Source organism: Ranitomeya imitator, chromosome 1, assembly GCF_032444005.1.
Source record: "Ranitomeya imitator isolate aRanImi1 chromosome 1, aRanImi1.pri, whole genome shotgun sequence".
In the NCBI taxonomy this organism is placed as follows: Eukaryota; Metazoa; Chordata; class Amphibia; order Anura; family Dendrobatidae; genus Ranitomeya; species Ranitomeya imitator.
The window spans coordinates 1,124,428,454-1,124,444,198 of record NC_091282.1 but is presented as its reverse complement, the minus strand read 5'-3'; the positions used below and the strand labels follow the sequence as shown (position 1 = coordinate 1,124,444,198).

At 44.5% G+C, this 15,745-nt stretch overlaps 1 protein-coding gene across 1 annotated transcript in view; it reads right to left on the bottom strand.

Moving 5' to 3' along the window:
• The window catches only part of LOC138658304 (uncharacterized), a 238,014-nt gene extending 222,496 nt beyond the window's left edge, over window positions 1-15,518 (bottom strand). Inside the window, exons 1-4 of the mRNA XM_069745780.1 lie at window positions 15,443-15,518; window positions 15,288-15,361; window positions 7,515-7,626; window positions 1,456-1,530 (exon numbers count right to left, since the gene is read on the bottom strand). Of these exons, the coding sequence (XP_069601881.1) occupies window positions 1,456-1,530; window positions 7,515-7,626; window positions 15,288-15,361; window positions 15,443-15,505 (324 nt within the window). The 5' untranslated portion in view covers window positions 15,506-15,518. The remainder of the gene's footprint in view (window positions 1-1,455; window positions 1,531-7,514; window positions 7,627-15,287; window positions 15,362-15,442) is intronic.
• Between the last annotated feature and the right edge of the window lie 227 nt (window positions 15,519-15,745).

Here is a 15,745-nt window from a genome sequence, read left to right as displayed (position 1 = left end):
TGCGCTGACCTCTATGTCCATTGTGGTACTGAATTACCTTTCATAACACTGCACTATACTGTGTGTGGGGGCTGCATTATACTGTGCGTAGGGGGCTGCATGATAGTGTGTGTGTGGGGGATGCATTATGCTGTGTGGGGTGCTGCATTATACTGTGAGTGAGGGGGCAGCATTATACTGTGAGTGTGGGGTTACACTATACTGTGTGTGTGGGGGGCTGCATTATACTGTGAGTGGGGGGATGCATTATGCTGTGTGGGGGGCTGCATTATACTGTGAGTGAGGGGACAGCATTATACTGTGTGTGGGGGGTTGCACTATACTGTGGGAGGACTGCATTATACTGTGTGTGGGGTGCTACACTATACTGTGTGTGGGGGGCTGCATTATACTGTGAGTGGGGGTGCAATATACTGTGTGGGGGGCTGCACTATACTGTGTGGGGGGGTTGCACTGTACTGTGTGTGTGATTGTGGGGGGGCTAAATTATACTGTGTGGGGGCTGCATTATACTGTGTGTGTGGGGCTGCATTATACTTGGAGTGGGCTACTTTATACTCTGGGGGCTGCATTATATTCTGTGTGTGTGGGGCTGCACCATACTCTGAGGGGGCTGCATTATACTTTGTGTGTGGGGGCAGCATTACACTCTGAGGGGCTGCATTATAGTCTGAGGGAGCTGTATCATATTCTGAAAGAGCTGCAGTATACTGCATGAGGGGGGCTGCATTATACTCAATGAGGGGGGTCTGAATTATACACTATCAAGGACCATGGGGAGTGCATTCTACTATATGTACTATATGGGACCTGAACTATACGATATCAAGGACTATCTATACCCATCATTCTTCCTCAGCCGGAGTAAGGGGGCCAGGAAACAAGTGTCGAACGACTTCAATATTATCGATCATGGTCGTTTAACGGCCTAAACTCAGCGCATGTAAATACAACAGAAACGTTTCTGTGTAATGGTGCAATATGTGAGCATTTGGAGTCCCACTTTAAACTTTTGCCCAGGGCCCCACTTTGTCTAAAATCGTCCCTGCCTAGAATCCATATCACTGGGGGTCCCTAGACTCTGGCTCGATAGGAGTTTACGGTTGCCTGACATGGTGCCTTATGTCCACAAAGAGCAGCAGGGAATCGGAGGAAACAAAATAACATAATCACTGGAAATGACTGCTTGATCAATGGCCCTGTACAATGCTGTGTGCTCAGTAATAGACACAGTATCTGTTTTCATACTGGTGAACAGAATATAAGTAGCTGAACGATTACACTGTTTATTCCGACAGGTGTAACGTGTCGTGCAGGAATGCAGTCCAGGTGATAAGAGACATTCATCCAGATAACCGCAGCAATGAATGACATGTTAGGAGCAATTAAAGCACAACAGCAGCACTTACAGTAGTTAATCAATAGCCCAGAACAAACATAAGCCTTTTATTCTACCTGTTGGAGAATTTCAGGACTTCTTTGCTTTGGACACACAGATAACAAACTCTTCAATTTTTCAAAATCCTTTTTCTAAAATAATGAATGAAAATGAAAATCAATATAGTGTGTAGCTTTATAATGATCTCATGGCATAGAATATATATGGCACGCAGATTATATAGTATATTCCATTCACAAGGACCTCTGTCAGGATTGGAACATTACGGAGGACAGGTAAATCAGAAGCCTCACTTGAATAGAACAGACGTATGACAACAAGGACGTGATTATATCAATTATATTTATATCTTATTTACCAACTTGTTTAAATGAAGATTGTGAACATTTTTTGGATACCCATGTCCTATTTATACCAGCCATGCACAAGCTCTGGTTTCTACCCCCTGAATATACAGTTTTACAATTTTTCACTCGTTTTCCCCTTTATTACAAGCTCTCCTTCTAACTGCTATATTGTCTCCCATTCACTGCACTCAAAGAAAAGAGGAGGTCCTTCTTCCTTGTCTCTCTATGACAGCCTCAGGAGCAGCATCATATCATCCATTATACAGCAGTACTGAGCAGTGTAACTGTGAATGCAGCACTAAGGTGAGATATAATACTAGAAGGGTTGTTTCCAAAATCACAATGTGGCCTTATAATAATATAAACATATATTTATTCATCTGTGCTTGTGTAACCCACTTTTAAATCTGCCCCATTTTGTACATATCACCTCCCTACAGATTACCCAGCAGAATCTATTCACACTTCAGTTGCCATTAGAACCTTCCTTTAGTTTTAGGGGCAAGGGTCAATTATGCACATTTTTTGTGAACCTGCCAGCAAAGCTGTGCTGTGTCTAGAAAGGAGCTTGTACTGTGAGAGTTGATGTCGCAGAAAGGGACAGGGCCTCCTTCATTACAGTGCAGAGAGATCATACCAGGAAGATCAGTGCCTGTGTACTGGTTACTAGGAGGTGTGATATACTGCAGGATAGGCTGTATATATCGGCCTGAGTGATATACTACAGAATAGGCTGTATGTAGGAGGCTTCGATGAAAGATACACTACAGGATGGGGCTCTGTGTAGAAGGGCTTAGAGGAGAAATATACTATAAGAGGGGGATGAAAGAAGCAATGTACTGCAGGATGGGGCTCTATATAGAGTGGCTAAAAGAATACTACAGCATGGGGCTATATACAGGCAATAAGATTATTTGTCTTGTGTTTGTTGTTGCTGAGAAACCACAAATGTGAAACTGGATTATCTTTTGCCATATGCATCAATAGAGTAGCGCTTGCCGTTTTACAGAATGTGTCTGTCAGCTGCAAACAACAAACACAACTCTGCACTGCCATCGTGGAGTAGAGTTAAGCTCTGCTATAATCAGCACACAATGTACACAATGTAAAACCTCACACAGGCTGAATTACTTATGTTGATGACGCAGAAAAAGGAGAACAAATAAATTTCGAAGGAGCACGGTTGTAGATGACAGAAAATAAAATCGGCCATGCAGAATACTGCACAGGAGCAGAGCATGCACAAGGGCATAAGGTGAATTCTACATTTAGATTAGCTTGATGATAACCTAGAGGTGGGGGAGTCAGGAGCACATAGGAGAAAAGGAAGGGTCTGCAGCACTGAGGAGAAGCAAGCACTGTTGGGAACCGTAGTTTTGGCCTTTAGGAATGTGACTGCACGCACAGTGGGGCAGATAGAGATGAAAAAAGACACAAAGGTAGAAGTATCTTTATGTTTGACTTTTTCTTTATATTAACAATAATTATGATTAGGCTAGTTTCACATTAGCGTTTCCCTGATGTGCGGCGGGCTGCGGACTTCCTCCGTGAAGCCCCGCCCTCGGCCTCTGCCTACATCTGCATGCGGCCCGCATGCGGCCTGCGTACCTATATTTAACATTAGGTACGCAGGTCGTGCGGCTGTATGCGGATGGTGCTGCATGTAGCTTTTTTTTTCCGCATCGTCAAAACGACGCATGCGGCACCATCCACATACGGCCGCATGACCTGCATACCTAATGTTAAATATAGGTACGCAGGCCGCATGCGGGCCGCATGCAGATGTAGGCGGAGCTAGCAGCAGAGGTGCAGCCGAGGGTGGGGCTTCACGGAGGAAGTCTGCAGCCCGCCGGACATCAGGGAAACGCTAGTGTGAAACTAGCCTTAGTGTGCTTTGTGAAAAATAATGCGATTGTGGGAATAACCATTTACCAGAATTAGCAGCAGTACTGTCTGTTTCTCTCTAGCACTTCCACTGTCCTCTTCCACATCCACTTTCCATAGACAACTTTGGGCAGCATGTAACCTGATGTCTGAGCTCATCCCTTAGCTGGAAGGACTCACCAACTGCAGTCAGACAGATTGCTGGGCAAATCAATGTCTGTTCATAGATTTTAGTAGATTTATGTCTTACTCAAACAGACAGCCTGAGATTTGTCAAATCTATTCAGCGGCCTCTCTTACGCTGATGTGTTTTATCTAAAAGGCTGCAGCAGTGAAGCATAGTAATTGTTTGCACCAGACTTCATAATTCCCTTCATAAGTCACATACTTAGTGACAGGAAGTCCACCTGTGTGCGATCTAAGTGTCACATGTCAGTCAGTACAAACACTTTACCTTTTCTGAAAGGCCACAGAGGCTGCAACACCATTAAGCAAGATGCACCACTAACCAAACATGAACATAGTAACATAGTAACATAGTTAGTAAGGCAGAAAAAAGACATTTGTCCATCCAGTTCAGCCTATATTCCATCATAATTAATCCCCAGATCTACGTCCTTCTACAGAACCTAATAATTGTATGATACAATATTGTTCTGCTCCAGGAAGACATCCAGGCCTCTCTTGAACCCCTCGACTGAGCTCGCCATCACCATCACCTCAGGCAAGCAATTCCAGATTCTCACTGCCCTAACAGTAAAGAATCCTCTTCTATGTTGGTGGAAAAACCTTCTCTCCTCCAGACGCAAAGAATGCCCCCTTGTGCCCGTCACCTTCCTTGGTATAAACAGATCCTGAGCGAGATATTTGTATTGTCCCCTTATATACTTATACATGGTTATTAGATTGCCCCTCAGTCGACTTTTTTCTAGACTAAATAATCCTAATTTCGCTAATCTATCTGGGTATTGTAGTTCTCCCATGCCCTTTATTAATTTTGTTGCCCTCCTGTCATGCCGTTGCTGCCGCCGCCTCTCCCCACTGCAGCTCGCCGGGTGCGCGCGCGCGTCGCATTCAGCTCTGCGCGTGCGCACATCTGATTCCTCTGTTGGCGCTCTTTCCTGTCCTCTCTGTCATCTGGAGGACTGTAACCCGGAAGTAGCTCCCATGCTGCTATGTAAACTGCTTCCTGCTGCTTCTCTGTGCCTGATGTTCATTTGTGTTTACAAGTGCTTCTGGCCACCTGTGGTCTCTGAGCGTTCCTAGCTCTCTGACTTTGGGTCTCCTCCGCCCTCTGCAGTGCCTGCCTGTTACCTGTGTTCCTGCCTTGTTCATTCAGTTCCTTTTCCTCTGCGGTACCTGCCCGGCTCCTATATCTTTTCCTTGCTCCCGTCAGCCTCGGTGTCTCCATATTGTCCTGCCAGCCTCCGTGCCTCCGTAATGTTCCCATCTTCTCCCTTGTCTCAGTAGTTCCTTTCTGTTCCCTCTTTCCCTTTGTGCCTGCTGTGTTCCCATCTGATCTCAGTCGACCCTCCAGCTTCCGTGGCGATAGTCCCTCACGGGCCTGCCCCTAACTCTCCCTGTATAGGGGGCGGTCCACCTGGTCTGCTCGTCCGAGAGGGGTTCGTCATAACGGTCCAGTGGGTCCACTCTCCGTTTTTCACTGTTTGAATCTACATGCTCTAATGGGACTGCACTCGGGTGACATCCGAGTGCAGCCAGATTCTTACAGCGTCACACCTCCTTTGTACTCTCTCTAGTTCCATTATATCCTTCCTGAGCACCGGTGCCCAAAACTGAACACAGTACTCCATGTGCGGTCTAACTAGGGATTTGCACAGAGGCAGTATAATGCTCTCATCATGTGTATCCAGACCTCTTTTAATGCACCCCATGATCCTGTTTGCCTTGGCAGCTGCTGCCTGGCACTGGCTGCTCCAGGTAAGTTTATCATTAACTAGGATCCCCAAGTCCTTCTCCCTGTCAGATTTACCCAGTGGTTTCCCGTTCAGTATGTAATGGTGATATTTATTCCTTCTTCCCATGTGTATAACCTTACATTTATCATTGTTAAACAAAGACCAAGGAGATCTCCAACTAAAGTCAGGAAAAAAGTTGTTGAGATGTACAAGTCAGGATTGGGTTATAAAAAAATCCCAATCTCTGATAAACCCCTGGAGCACCATCAAATCTATTATCATCAAATGGAAAAAACATGGTACCATAACAAACCTGCCAAGAGAGGGATGCCCACCAAAACTCTCAGCCTGGGCTGAGGACATTAACCAGAGAGGCAGCACGGAGACCACTCGTAACCCTGAAGGAGCTGCAGGGATCCCAAACAGAGACTTGAGTATCTATCCATACAACCACAATAAGGCCGGAGTCACACATGCAAGAAACACGTCCGTGTCTCGCATGTGAACAGCAAGCTCTGGCGCCGGCACTTCGGAGCGGAGCGTGCGGCTCCATGTGTTGCTATGCGGCCGCACGCTCCGCTCCGAAGTGCCGGCGCCAGAGCTTGCTGTTCACATGCGAGACACAGACGTGTTTCTCGCATGTGTGACTCCGGCTTAAGCCATATACTCCATAGAGTTGGCCTTTATTGAAGAGCAGTCAGAAAAAAGCCTTTACTTACATTTTTTGCGTGTAACGCTTGTTTTGCGTTTGCCAAAAGACATGTGGGAGACTCCCCAAATGTATGGAGGAAGGTGTTGTGGTTAGATGAGACCAAAATTGAACTTTTTGGCCACCAAGGTAAACGCTATGTCTGGAGCCAAACCAACACGGTTCATCACCAGTGATGAGCGCGTGTACTCGTTGCTCCGGTTTTTCCAAGCATGCTCAGGTGATCTCTGAGTATTTGTTAGTGTTTGGAGATTAAGTTTTCATCGCTGCAGCTGAATGATTTACAGTTACTAGACAGCTTGATTACATGTGAGGATTCCCTCGCAACCAGGCAACCCCCACATGTACTCAGGCTGGGTAGTAGCTGTAAATCATTCAGCCGAGGCGATGAAAACTAACAAATACTCGGAGATCACCAGAGCGTGCTCGGGAAAACGTGAGCAATAATTGCGCTCGCTCAGCACTATTCATCACCACAAGAACACCATCCCCACAGTGAAACGTGCTGACAGCATCATGCTGTCGGGAAGTTTTTCGACAGCAGGGACAGTGAAAATGGTCTGAGTCAAGGGGAAGATGGAAGGTGCTAAATATTGGGATATTCTTGAGCAAAACCTGTTTCAGCCTGTCAGTGATTTGAGACTGGGATGAAGGTTCACCTTCCAACAAGACAATGACCCAAAGCACACTGCTAAAGCAACACTCAAGTGGTTTAAAGGGAAATATGTAAATGTCAAAGGCCAGACCTTAATCCAATTGAGAATCTGTGGTCAGACTTGATGATTGCTGCTCACCAGAGGAAACCATCTAACTTGAAGGAGCTGGAGCAGTTTTGCCTTGACAAAAAAATCTCAGTGGCAAGATGTGGAAAGCTTTGGAGACTTACCCAAAACGACTTGCAGCTGTAATTGGTGCAAAAGAAGGCTCTACAAAGTACTGACTTTAGGGGGTGAATAGTTATACACATTGAAATTTTCAGTTATTTTGTCCTATTTGTTGTTTGCTTCCCAATAAAAAGAAAACAAAATGTTCACTCTTGTCAGCATGTTTTTACATGAAATGATACAAACCCTCAAAAAAAGCAGTGAAATTCTAGGTTGTGAGGTAGTAAAACATGAAAATGCCAAGGGGGTGAATACATTCGCAAGCCACTATAGAATGATTGCAAACATTCATCACAAGCCTGGACAACCCTTGTAAATGATAACGCCTTCATACTCTATGACAATATGTGACACCAGTATTAATTTATTTACCATATTATTTTTTGAGAAGCTGCTGATATTGAAGAGCAAATCTCTTCTGCTGTGTATCTGCATCTGAAGGTGAAATAGCGCCCATTCCACTACACTGTTTCTTCCAATATATCTGTAAAAAAAAAAACAATAAAAATAGCATAATCATACAAAGCACAGAATATGGACACAACTATTTTTTATTACAATCATTGGCGGATGATCACCTTTTCTAATAATAAATAATAATAATTTTATTTATATAGCGCCAACATATTCCGCAGCGCTTTACAAATTATAGAGGGGACTTGTACAGACAATAGACATTTATTAAGCTAGCGTCTATTCTAGGCTTTCCAATAATCCGGCGGCCTCCTTCTCTGTGCAGTTACAGGCTATCCTTTACAGGGCCTTTGAGGAGGGAACAATTAATAAGAAGGTTTTAGATGGTTTGACGGTTAAATTCCCAAAAGTACCGACATTTTACCTTCTTCCGAAAGTCCACAAAGACCGAGTCAACCCTCCGGGACGTCCTATTGTGTCTGGGATGCAGGGGTTATGTGACCCGATATGTAAATTTGTTGATTTCTATCTTAAGAATTTGGTGGAAACATTGCCATCATTTGTCAAGGACACAACGGACGTCCTGGCAAGGGTTGACGGAGTCTCTGTGGACCAGGACGTCCTATTGGTTACAGCGGACGTAGAGGCCCTGTACATGTGTATCGATCACACCGATGGGCTACGGGCGGCCCGTTTTTTCCTGGAGGCCTCTGACCTGGACGGCCCATTGTGTGAGCTTATCCTCGAGCTGCTGGAATTCGTTCTGACACATAATTTTTTTACTTTTAAAGATTGTTTTTACCATCAGAAGCGCGGCGCAGCCATGGGGGCGGCCTGTGCACCGGCTTACGCCAACCTCTTTCTGGGTTTTTGGGAGAGGTTGGTGTTTGGTGGTGCTGGGGGGGAGGCCGCCGACCATGTGCTGTGCTGGTGGCGTTATATAGATGACGTTTTATTTTTATGGCGTGGAATGGAACAGCAGCTCGGGGATTTCATGACTGTGCTCAATACTAATACTTTCAACATTAGACTAACTTATAAGTGTGACCCCCGTGAAATCGACTTTCTGGATATACTCCTGAGGGTAGGGGATGACCAACTCATAGAGACCGAGGTTTTTCGTAAAACCACGGCTGTTAATGCTTTGGTTCATGCTACCTCAGGGCACAGTCAAGCCACAATTAGGGCCGTCCCGGTCGGACAGTTCCTCCGGGTTAGGCGGATCTGCTCGGATGATCATACTTTTGAACGTCAGGCAAGTGATTTGAAAACACACTTTGAACAGCGGGGATATAGCCATCGGTGTGTGAGATACGGGTACAACAGGGCCAAAAACACCCCACACAATCGGTTGTTGTATTCAAAAAAGGTAAAGAGGACAGATGAATCAATACGATTCATATCTGAATTTAATCATGAGTGGGATAGTATACGCACCATTTTGAATAAACACTGGCGGATCCTTAGCACTGAGCCCTCCCTGAGTCCTTTCCTGCCCGATCGTCCTCTGATGACCCCGAGGAGGGCAAGAAATTTAAAAGATCTCCTGGTCAAGAGTCATTACGTGGCCCCTGTGACTCCTCTTTTTGGTTCAGTACACCGCACCTTGGGATGCTATACGTGTGGACACTGTGCTGCCTGCGCCAATGTCCTGCGCAGCTCCTCATTCTCCTCAGCAGACGGTAAAAGACATTTTGAAATCAGACATTTTATATCTTGCAGTAGCAAAAATGTTATCTATTATGCTACTTGCAGCTGTCATCTCATTTATATTGGTTTAACATCACGCGAATTAAGAGTGAGGGTGAGGGAGCATGTGCGGGACATTGGCGCAGCCAGGATGGTGGAGGATGTCTCCCAATTAAAAACTATACCAAAACACTTTTATAAATATCATGATTGTAATCCCAGTGAATTCATGGTAAGGGGGATAGACCTCATCCACACGGGCATACGAGGGGGCAATATCAAACAACTCCTTGCCCAACGTGAACTCAAATGGATTGTGACCTTGGGTACCACCAGACCGGGGGGCCTTAATGAAGCTCTTAATTTTGCCCCGTTTTTGTAGCCCATAGTAAGATCTGTTTCTCCCCTTTGCGGTAAGGTGTCTGCTTCACCTTTTTTATTTCTTTTAATGTACTGTGTTTAACTTGTGTTTTTTCTTGTCTATTATAGCCTTCTATATGATGTCCTTGGTATCCTCTGAATATTTCGACCTCACACCGGCATGCAGAAGCATCTTACAGATCTATCATGTGCTTTTTATATTATTGGTCACTGTGCCTATGTATATTGTTATATGTAAGCAGTGTTGGGTCATTGTACCGGTACAGTTATCATACGGTACCTCTTCTGCTGTGGTGCGGTCTCGGTCTGCAGTGCGCGTGCGCCCTTTTGCTCCTGGCTCAGCCCCTCCTTGGTCCGGCCGCTCGGCGTCCTTGGCCGGTGGCTGGGCATCATGGTTACTCCATGCTCCCATTCAGTCAGCTTTGGAGGCTGGCCGGGCGGGGTGGTTGCGGCGCCGGGGGCCATTGACGCATGCGCCGTTCATTGGCAGTCCCCGCTGACTTCCGGGTCACATGTTCCCCATGTGACCGGAAACAGTGGATATAAGGCGTGTTTGGTGGAGTACGGACACTTCCCCTTGAGAAAGCTAACAGATCGCTGGAGCGAAACGCGCGTCGGGGGTCTTGCCTAACTTCATCCATCTCTCTATCTGGGTAAGAGGAACCATTGGAGATTATCTGTACTGCGCTCTTTACGCTAGTGGCATTTACATTACTGGCAGTCTGGTAGATCTCTTATAGTATGCCCTGGACTTTGGATCGCTTTTAGGATAGTACTACTCAGCGTTACTTAGGCTGCTATCCCTGACCTCATTTGTATTTCTGTGAGGTTTATGGCTTATATTGATCCATTGTCCATATAGGCACACGGTTGTTCCTCTGCTTTACTAGCACATTACATTACTCCTAAGATAGGATGGGGTATAGGGATGGTCTTTAGTGTCCTTATTTTATTTTATGTGTGTATTTGTCAGTGTGTTTTTCAGTATCTTAATAAATTTTGCACTTTTTAAACTTGTTATCTGTAAGCTCCTTTGTTCTCCTATATGAGATATTGCCGTTTGGAGCAGCATTTGGCAGTGCTCAGGACATGGTTTCTGGACACTTTACAATATGAGTCTGGGTTTATGTATATAGACAATAGACATTACAGCATAACAGAAATCACAGTTCAAAATAGATACCAAGAGGAATGAGGGCCCTGCTCGCAAGCTTACAATCTATGAAGAAAAGGGGAGACACGAGAGGTGGATGGTAACAAGCAGTCTTCAAATTTACAGCTAGTAGGAAGCCCTAATATTTTATAATTTGATTCTTTCTTATTTCTACATTGTATTTGCCTTTGTTCTTTTGTTCTGTATTATATTTTTAGCTGTCTATTCTACACCCGCACCGCGGTTGATTTCAATAAATCCCATGCACTGTGCTTGTAATATAGAATGCGCAAATGTGCTGCGTCCAAAATTCTGCTATTCCTTATCATGGGCAGAGAGAAAACAAGGGAAGAAAAAACACGATCAAAAAGTCCAATATATAGTGAAAAAGTAACATCTTTATTATACAAAACGGTATGGAGAATATGCAACAACCATGAAGCACACACAGAACATTTAAAATGCTATAGGACTTGCAGGATCCAGCAGGGTAGCTAATGAGGCAGTACAATCATGTAAATATTAATACATATATGGGAGTACAGAGCCAGCACAAATGTATAGTACATCAGATGGTGCATTACATCAGTAAGACTTGCACTACCAAGCTAAAGAATCACTGCCATCTGGTGTGGGTAAGAACCTATCCTGTGTATAGTATATAACCAGCAGAAGTATGTTAGTATACAGTACAGACCAAAAGTTTCGACACACCTTCTCATTTAAAGATTTTTCCGTATTTTCATGACTATGAAAATTGTAAATTCACACTGAAGGCATCAAAACTATGAATTAACACGTGGAATTTTATACTTAACAAAAAAAGTGTGAAACAACTGAAATTATGTCTTATTTTCTAGGTTCTTCAAAGTAGCCACCTTTTGCTTTGATGACTACTTTGCACACTCTTGGCATTCTCTTGATGAGCTTCAAGCGGTAGTCACCGGAAATGGTTTTCACTTCACAGGTGTGCCCTGTCAGGTTTAATAAGTGGGATTTCTTGCATTATAAATGTGGTTGGGACCATCAGTTGTGTTGAGCAGAAGTCTGGTGGATACACAGCTGATAGTCCTTCTGAATAGACTGTTAGAATGTGTATTATGGCAAGAAAAAAGCAACTAAATAAAGAAAAATGAGTGTCCATCATTACTTTAAGAAATGAAGGCCAGTCAGTCCAAAAAATTAGGAAAACTTTGAAAGTATCCCCAAGTGCAGTTGCAAAAACCATCAAGCGCTACAAAGAACCTGGCTCACATGAGGACCGCCCCAGGAAAGGAAGACCAAGAGTCACCTCTGCTTCTGAGGATAAGTTTATCCGAGTCACCAGCCCCAGAAATCAAAGGTTAACAGCAGCTCAGATTAGAGACTAGGTCAATGCCACACAGAGTTCTAGCAGCAGACACATCTCTACAGCAACTGTTAAGAGGAGACTTTGTGCAGCAGGCCTTCATGGTAAAATAGCTGCTAGGAAACCACTGCTAAGAACAGGCAAAAAAGCAGAAGAGACTTGTTTGGGCTAAAGAACACAAGGAATGGACAATAGACCAGAGGAAATCTGTGCTTTGGTCTGATGAGTCCAAATTTGAGATATTTGGTTCCAACCACTGTGTCTTTGTGCAACGCAGAAGGTGAACGAATGGACTCTACATGCCTGGTTCCCACTGTGAAGCATGGAGGAGGAGGTGTGATGGTGTGGGGGTGCTTTGCTGGTGACACTGTTGGGGATTTATTCAAAATTGAAGGCATACTGACACAGCATGGCTACCACAGCATCTTGCAGCGGCATGCTATTACATCCGGTTTGCGTTTAGTTGGACCATCATTTATTTTTCATCAGGACAATGACCCCAAACACACCTCCAGGCTGTATAAGGGCTATTTGACCAAGAAGGAGAGTGATGGGGTGCTACACCAGATGACCTGGCCTCCACAGTCACCAGTCGTGAACACAATCGAGATGGTTTGGGGTGAGCTGGACCGCAGAGTGAAGGCTAAAGGGCCAACAAGTGCTAAGCATCTCTGGGAACTCCTTCAAGATTGTTGGAGGACCATTCCCGGTGACTACCTCTTGAAGCTCATCAAGAGATTGCCAAGAGTGTGCAAAGCAGTTATCAAAGCAAAAAGTGGCTATTTTGAAGAACCTAGAATATAAGACATATTTTCAGTTGTTTCACACTTTTTTGTTAAGTATATAATTCCACATGTGTTAATTCATAGTTTTGATGCCTTCAGTATGAATTTACAATTTTCACAGTCATGAAAATACAGAAAAATCTTTAAATGAGAAGGTGTGTCCAAACTTTTGGTCTATACTGTATCTTTAAATAGTAAAGTGCAATAGTGCAAAGTGTGCGCCGAAAGAACATCACAAAGGCTGGATATATAGACATCACAGGGCTTATACCTAGCTAGTAGCACCAGCAGAGGCCCACAAGATCCGCTTGTCCACCCCTACGCGCGTTTCGGATGGCACCTTCATCAGGGGATATGGTATACCATAGAACGCCAGACTTAATAAAAGGGCGCACATCTCTACATTGGTACTATCCTATATACATTAAGTATTATATGTCTATACTTTAAGTATAACCAATGTTGTTCAAATGCTATTTTTCTGATCGTGGGCACGCAGCCTTAAGGCTAACAACAATACATTATTGTATACAATGCCTAAAATAATGCTCATTGCCATAACAATTAATCCACAGGAGACACAAATAAAATTAATTATAAAATCAATCTGTCCCCTACGTATGTTTTTATAGTGGTAGAAAAACTACTAGTCTCAGCAAGCCATTCGATGATCTAGCACTACTACAGTCTTGCACTTCTTGCCTTTGTATATTATGTGATCATTCCTGGGCGAACATACCGCTGATGCATACCACTGGGGTCCGGAGGTGGAGGGGTGGAGGGGGTCCACAGCAACTATTTCAACTCAATGTTCATCCAAGGACGCATGTTCAGCTGAAATGTATTGCGGAGCAGGGGACCCCCCAATTCCCTGCTCTGCAACACAAGCCACCGGTCAGAGGCCAGTAGCTGACGTCGGCATGCTTGTGACTGGGGGCGTATGGCAGAGACATCATGCATCATGCCGGGGATATAGAAGTCAGGTGCTGACTCCTGCGCCAGCCTTGGAAGAGGACCCCGCAAGATGTGGGAGTGTGGGGGAAGGTTGTAGTGCTTGCTTTTTTAATGTATTGGAGAACAGAACAGGACACCTTATCCCAGGAAGGGGACCAAAATGGGGTACATTATACCAGGATGGGGCACATAAACCCAGGAAGGGAACCAGGATGGGGCACATTATGCCAGGAAGGAAACTAGGATTGGGTACATTATACCAGGATGGGGCATATTATCCCAGGAAGGGGACCAGGATTGAGCACATTATCCCAGGAAAGGAATCAGTATGGGGCAAAATAGCTCAAGAATAGGACCAGGATGGGGTACATTATCCCAAGAAAGGGGACCAGGATGGGGCATATTATCCCAGTATGGGGGCCAAGATGGGGTACATTATCCCAGGAAGGAGACCGGGATGGGGCACATTATACCTGATGGGGCATATTATCCCAGGAAGGGGACCAAGATTAGGTCCTTTGTCTCAGAAAGGGGACCAGGATTGTGCCCATTATTTGAGGAAGGAGACCAGGAGGGGGCACATTATTCCAGGATGGGGTAAATTACTTCAGGAAGGCGTAATATAAGGCGTGGGAGTGTGAGGGAAGGTGAGTTGTATTGGTTTTTTTAATGTATTGGAGGACAGAACAGGGTACATTATCCCAAGCAGGTTACCAGGATGGGGCATATTATCGCACTAAGGGGACCAGGATTGGGTCATTATCCCAGGAAGTGGACCAGGATGGGGCACATTATCCCAGGAAGGAGACTATAAAGGGGCACATTATTCCAAGATGGGGTACATTACTCCAGGAAGGGGATAAGGATAGGGAACATTATACCTGGAAGTAGATCAGGATAGGGCACATTACTAAAGGAAGGGGACCAGGATGGGGAACATTTTATCAGGAAGCGGACCAGGATGGGAGACATTATACTTAGGAAGGAAGCCAAGTTGAAAGACATTAGCCCAGGATTGGGCCCAATATGAGGGACTTTATTATGTAACATCCTCTCTAGTTATGTGTGGGGCTGTCTTTCTCAAGCTTGAGAAAGGTTCATTTGAACTGAAACGTCGCCACGTCACATGGGCTAAATAAAAGTCCTTTAACCTTTGGTAAGTATTGGAGTGCTGCCTATTTTTTTCAATTTTTATGTATATATCCATAGACATAGGTTGGTTGCCATAAAAGCCTGTCTGTGTTCACTCTTAAGTTATGCAATGAATAATATACAGCAACTATGAAAAAGAAATCTACCCAAATCTCTCCATAATCCATAACCTGAAAAAGGCCATGGAGCTGCTTTTCATAAAGTTTTGTGGCCTCAGTATTTATACCTTATACACTACAAATAAGACTACATTGTCCAGGTGAAGATACCTTTTCATGTTGAGCAGCATTCCACACACATGCTTTATATTGGTGGCCATACGGTAGAACCTTCCACATCCTCCCTGCAAGGAAGCACTGGCATGAAATATTTATTACCTACTGAGCAGGATTCTAGAAAGTATTTAGAAGAGATCATTCCTTACCTTTTCATCAGTGAGGAGCACAGAACTCATTCTGTAGACTACACACTGTCCTGTGGCAACCATGAGTCGCTAACACAGCAGATGAAGTAACGTGTTTGCCTACCTGAATGATCTTGTGGTATGTGTAGCCAGGGAGACATTGCTTACTAAATAAATGATATCTCCTGTAAGAAGCATTGCTCTATACAACTGGAGCTCAATAGCTGTGTGTGCCGCACCATTTTGTAAAAAGAATGAAAGCTCCTCGTCGTGTATAAAAGTTCAAGTCCCAGCGGTGGGACAGCCATGGATCACCAAGTCATC